A 6,000-nucleotide genomic window follows, 5' to 3' on the forward strand; every position below is an offset into this window, starting at 1 on the left:
GACACAGGTTTTTTTGATTTGGGCTAGAACTGGCAGAATCATAACTAAAAGATCACTGGGAACACTTTGAAATTAATTTGAAAATGTAAAAGATGGTCGGAGTGGGTCTTTATGAGAGAAGGGGAAGCTTCTCTCTAGACCAGTGTTTTTCAACCAGTGTGCCGCGGCACACTAGTGTGCCGTGGGAGATGGTCAAGTGTGCCGTGGGAAATTGCCCTCATTAACTGCTCTAACAACATTTTCCATCTCCAGGAGATCAGCTCTTTGTTCATCCAAACAGGCATTGAGAAAACACTGAGTAATTAGGAATATAAAAGATCTTAAAATTACTTTTTCTTTGTGTTTATTTAATTCTATTAAAGACATTTTGATAAGAATGACGGTATCGTGATTACCCTCCAGCTATAGCAGTTTGCGGAAAAATCCCGCCCCTTTAACTGTCTCCGCCAATCATTTTTGAAGGCTTAATCACATGTCATCAGTCTGACCAATCAGAAGTGCTTAAAGTCTTCACTTCCTTGTTCTTAATTCGTTACGTTTCACCCCCCCTGACCTAAAGAGTTCAGGTCCGCTGTCGCTGTCGGTGTTATTCGTGAGAAACAAAGGTGTCTCCCTGAAGAATGCATTTGTACTTACTCACATTTCAGCACAAAACCTAACAACTATCATGAAATCCGGGTCTTTGACCGGGTCGCTTTTGAAAAATAGCTCGATATGTAAAGTGAACTTACAGGCGCAACTTCATCTTGGAATAATGACCATTCTCCACTCATTACTTGTGCAGTTTTAGGAACCACTTAAAGTGTTTTTCTTGTAAGCTCCCAGTCATTTTGGGGTTATTTTCTTTCCCTTGTCTGATATGAATCTTGCAAAAATGTAATGTGGAGTTTTAATACAGCATCTTCCTTCGTCTTGGAGTGATAGAAAAACTTTCCACCCACTGGGGGCTTAATAACAATGTGTTCTTTCAGCATCCTCTTCCTATAAATCACCCAATTTCACAATCCAATTCAATACCAACCTTGTGTGTATTTTTTTTTTTCCGTCTATGAAGGTTCATCCTATTTCTTCAATGGGAAGGAGTACTGGCAGGTGCCGGGCAGCGACATGGAGGTGGAGGCTGGTTCCCCCCGCCTGATCGCAAAGGACTGGCTGTTCTGCACGGAGATGCAGGCGGACTCTCCGGACACAGAGGCCAAAAGCACCGAGACCAGGGTCAACGTGCACCGCCACCCCGACCACGCAGAGAATGGGTTCGAGGTGTGCTCCTGCACCTCCGACACCGCCTCGCCTGTAGGTGTCCACCCACCCCCGTGCCCCATGTGGCTACTACCCCCTTTCTGGACGCTCTTGGCTCTCCGCTCTGAGCTGCTATGATACTAAAGCATGGGACTGCGTTTTCCTGCTGGGTTTTAACAGAGACTTTTCCGGGGTCACCCAGCCAAATCAAACTGGAAGGAGTTCTTCATATATTATTGATTTTTCCTTTGTAATTTATTTCACACGGTCATTTCAAGCGCCTGCAGCGTAGCTCTTACATTCTGTAACCATTAGCAGGCATTTCTCCACTGACAGCAGCTACACCAGTGCTGGGCTGTGCAAATGAAGCTTCACAAAACCACCACTGACTCATATCTGACTTTACCAATGGTCTCCCATTGACTAGAGGGCTGACTGAATGGGAATGTTCCCACAAACTGAGTACAGAAACATTTGGACACTGACAGGTCCAATCATGTTGGATGAGGGAATGTTCATTGCAATATCTGATTCATTGGAAGATTTTTCAAACAAACAATTTACAAATTATATCATTCTTATTATTAAGTTTTGGAAATAATGTCCAAAGAATGTGGACTTCTGGAGGACTTGACCTTCAGCTGTCTTGGCATGAGTCTTTCTGATGATCCGCTGAAAAGCAGCTTGACTGGGTTAAGATCAAACTCTCTCAGTCTTGAGCCAACTTGGCTGCAGTTTCTCAAATCACCACTAGAGGCCGTTTCCAACAAGGCCGGTTTTTTCATTAACTTCAATGATTAGACATAAAATGTTTTTACAATTTTTTCATATTTATTGAGTAATATTCCATAGGTAATTTGAAATTCTTTTTTAAATCAGATGATTTGATTTTATTAGTCTTCAAATATGACCCTTTCATAAGGAAATGTTTTTTCATTGGCAGAAGAGTGAACTAAACAAAAGTCTCCCTTCACTTTGTCCAACCCAGTGGCTCATTTTTGGAAGGTGGGTGGAGTCAATTCTAGTTTATGTACCCCTGATGCAATTTAGGCTTCTTTTTCAACATTCAAAATCCAATAGATGGTATCAGAGGGGATCAGTCCAGTGTATTTAAATCATTGGATTGTTGGTCCTTTTGATCCTGAAATTGACTTGCAACCTATTAGATGCTTTTGCTCAACAGTGGCTGTGATAGGCTCCAGCAACCCTATGACCCCCCCCCCCCCCCCCCCCCCCCCCCCATAGGAACCAAGCAGTACAATGATGCATTTAACACAAGCCTGTTGTTCAAATGAATTACAAGTCCCTCCGTTACAAAAGTGTCTTATTTGGTTTCACGTTTTTTGTTGTTACTTCTGTTCTTGACAGGAGACTGCACATCCTCAGCTATTGCTGGCTGTGCTCTAACAAGTGCCATTTCTTGTTTGTCTTGCCTAAATTTTAAAAAGAAATGAAAGGTTGTTCTTCGTTTACCTCACATCCAAAGATGGAGATCAGCTTACATCTTTATTGAACATGAACAGTAGGCTGCTTTGAAAGGCCTGCACTGTTAGTGTCTGAATGTTTCTGGATCTGCATGTTCACATGGAGCTCCCCAGGGGTTGTTTTTATGTTTGCAGAATAAATGAATGGCAGCTTAGTAAAACAAAAAGAATAACACAGAAAATGTGTAAAGCGTTTCTGTAAGGCAAAAACAACAACATCCATTTTTGAAATATGGCTTCTTGTTGAGGAGAACATCCTTATTTTAATTCAAGACAAAGAAGCAAGGCTACTGCCTTCAGTATTTTTTTCTAGTTTTGCTAAATGTTTTATTTTTCCTTTTTCTTATACAGCTTTAGGCTACAAGGTGAAAAGCATTTCCCCCAAAGTGTCAAAACTACTGCTTAAAATAGAGACTGACGGGCAAAACTTCCCTTTAGCCTCCAAAGTGGCTCTTCTCTGCCAGCCTGACGCTACTTCCCAGCTTTAGAGAGACTGTACTGGGTATGAATCATGACCAAGGTCAGAGTTTAGGTCTGCCGGTCCATAAGGAAGAGACAGGACGGTAACTGAGCCGCATTTAGACTTGGAAGCACAGCAATCGATGACATCCTCTGTTATCACAGTTTGACAATTGAATGACACTCTGGCAGCTATCTGTGCCGACAGGTGAAGGCGCCCTGAGATGTCGAGCAGACAGATAGTTAGCTTTACGGATGAGTGGCGCCGTGGGATTCGGACTGGAGGGATGAATGGCGTGCTGCATGTCGGCGGTTGGGCGGGTGGCATTTAGTCCGGTTGAAGAAAAGAAGACATGCGACGGGCAAACGGGAAAATGTCCCTCTGAGACGAGTCGACGTTCCAATTCAAGCCTCCCGCCTCTGCTTGGGGCCATTATCTCTGCTTAAATTCTTTACCTGGATGAGGTCACCATCAAGGCTATATCTGAATTTAAGAGTAGAACTCTTTACCGATCAGATAAAGACGAGCTCCTAATCAAAATTCTGCCTGCTTGGCTTCGCTTCCAGACTGTGTTTAGTTTCAGATACACTTTTCGGCCCTCCTGTCGGAGCTTTTCTTTATATTTCTTCTCTAAACTTACTGCTCTTGAATAATCCTGTCTTCAGGATGTCCCCCCCCTTCCCCAGCCACTTCTACTTTATCTGAGTTCAGCTGATCTACTGAAAAAGAATCACCCAATCCTATAAGGAAGTCTCCCCCACTCTTTGTAAGGAGGGTTTATCTCCTTCATTTATGGTGGCTAACCCATTCATTACAGAATGGATTTTTTATTCTACCAAAGACACATTGAAAATGTGTTTTAATTAGCAAAAAATCAAAGTACTTCTCCGAAAAAAAATAGTATTTCTGGTCATCTTAAAGCTGCGTTCACACCAAATTGCGTGTCGAGGACGTCCAGTTTTAATGTTAAGTCAATGAACAGACGCGATCAGAGATCCTGTGAGGCGATTGCATCGGTCTGGATGCAGCACGTTTTGTGCGTTGAGGCTTTAAAAATCGGAACTTTGGCACAGACGATGGGCGAAGGGGAGGAGAATCTGATTGTATAATATCTGTCTTTTTTTATTGAGACAACAATAAAAAAGATGATACATTTTATTCTTGTTTTTATTTTTCCCCTCCTCAGACAATTACTGGACAGCAAGTCATCAAACTGGGTTACAGAGAGACGGGAGTAGCGCTGAAAAGCGACGGGATTCAGTCACTGAATGATCTCGTGAACCCAGACATGCAGTCGGGATTTTGTAGAACTCTTCAAAATAAGAAAGTCGGATCTCTCAGTGTTACCGCGTCCTCCATGCATCATAAACAAGATGCATGTAGCGATGGCAGTAGCTCCTCCCTCCCACGTCTGCAGCATCCGGTTTGTGTGTCAAGCAGCCAAATTGCTGCGCATGTTCGAAGAGCAAATCACATTCGGTGCGAACGCGGCTTAATGGAACAATCGTCCGACAAATTCCGTTTATATTTTCCTGCAGTCGTTCTGCCATTTATCTCGAAGAGAAGCCTAAAATGCATCTGTGGAACCTCAGACGGATGTCATTGCAGGAGGTGAGCTGCATCGTCAGACTCTTATCTTTCCTGTCTGAGATTTTGGTAAGCTTGTTCCAGAGCAGACGGGGAGAAAAAAAACTATCAGACTGAAGCCAAAAACCAATGTTGAGTCTGGCTGCAGCGTGTCGAAGGGCTTGAAAAGCGGGGAACGTCTGAATGTAAAGGCAGAGTTTTGAGGAAGAACAGAGCTGGACCTGAGCGCGCTGAATTCTGCAAAAAAATGTTTGAATCTCATTTATCGACAAATAATGTATTGATCTCCGCTGATGCATTCCCTAATATTACCTGATGTAGTATTGGTTTCCTGTATTTTATATATAAATCTAGATAGATAGTGAGTTTTTCTTGCTGTTGATGGCAGCCAACAGTAGTTGAAGCCCCTCTGGAAGGTGTTGATTGCAGAACTCAGGAGGCAACCATCAGATTTCTAACTGTTGCTCACATATTTACTTATCGGTTTCAATATAAACACAGAGATGTTTGGGTCCAGATGTTCCATGGTTTTTGCCAACCACAAGGACTGTGTATATTTCAAGCTGTGTTTTCTAATGTAAAATATTTTTGTAGAAAAAAAAAAAGAAATAAAAGAATCTGAATGAGATGTGGTGAATTGTGGTGTAATAAGGTGTTCAGATGCAACGAATAGCTACTGTCCTCGCTTCTCGTAGAAGATCTTTAAATTTCCACCTTTATTTGGGGGGAGAAAGGACCTCTGCTTGACTTTATTTTTGAGTACATAAAAAAAATGATTTAATGTTTTAGCCGTTAAGGTGATGCTTAACTGAGTGGAGCCCTGGATAATGGTGAATTAGAAGCATATGGGATATTTAGGGGTTCTATTGTATTTTTCAAAAACAGTTAAAAAAATGTATTTCATTTCAAACCAGTAATATTTTGTAGCTACTCGCTCAGGAAATGAAAAAAAATATATGTTTTTATCTTTTTTATAATCCAGTGTTTTTAGTTTATACAGTTTTAATAAAAAGCTAAACAAAATGAATTTAAAAAACATTTTACTTATCAGTGTCAAACTACCTTAGTGTGCCAAATTTGAATTTGAGAAAAACTGCTGCCATCTAGTGGACAGAACTATATGACAGGATTGTTATACAAAGGTTTGCATTTGTTCGGCCTCATAAATGGCGAACAGAAAGTGAATTTTCCTTTGATGAGTAATCAGATGTTTATGTGTTGTCAAAATGA

At 41.5% G+C, this 6,000-nt stretch overlaps 1 protein-coding gene across 1 annotated transcript in view; it reads left to right on the top strand.

Moving 5' to 3' along the window:
• Positions 1 to 5,398, top strand: part of LOC101155447 (matrix metalloproteinase-17) — a 135,174-nt gene extending 129,776 nt beyond the window's left edge. Inside the window, exon 10 of the mRNA XM_011481917.3 lies at positions 1,055 to 5,398. Within this exon, the coding sequence (XP_011480219.1) occupies positions 1,055 to 1,377 (323 nt within the window). The 3' untranslated portion in view covers positions 1,378 to 5,398. The remainder of the gene's footprint in view (positions 1 to 1,054) is intronic.
• The last annotated feature ends 602 nt before the right edge of the window (positions 5,399 to 6,000 follow it).

This window comes from Oryzias latipes, chromosome 12, assembly GCF_002234675.1.
Source record: "Oryzias latipes chromosome 12, ASM223467v1".
Taxonomy (NCBI): Eukaryota; Metazoa; Chordata; class Actinopteri; order Beloniformes; family Adrianichthyidae; genus Oryzias; species Oryzias latipes.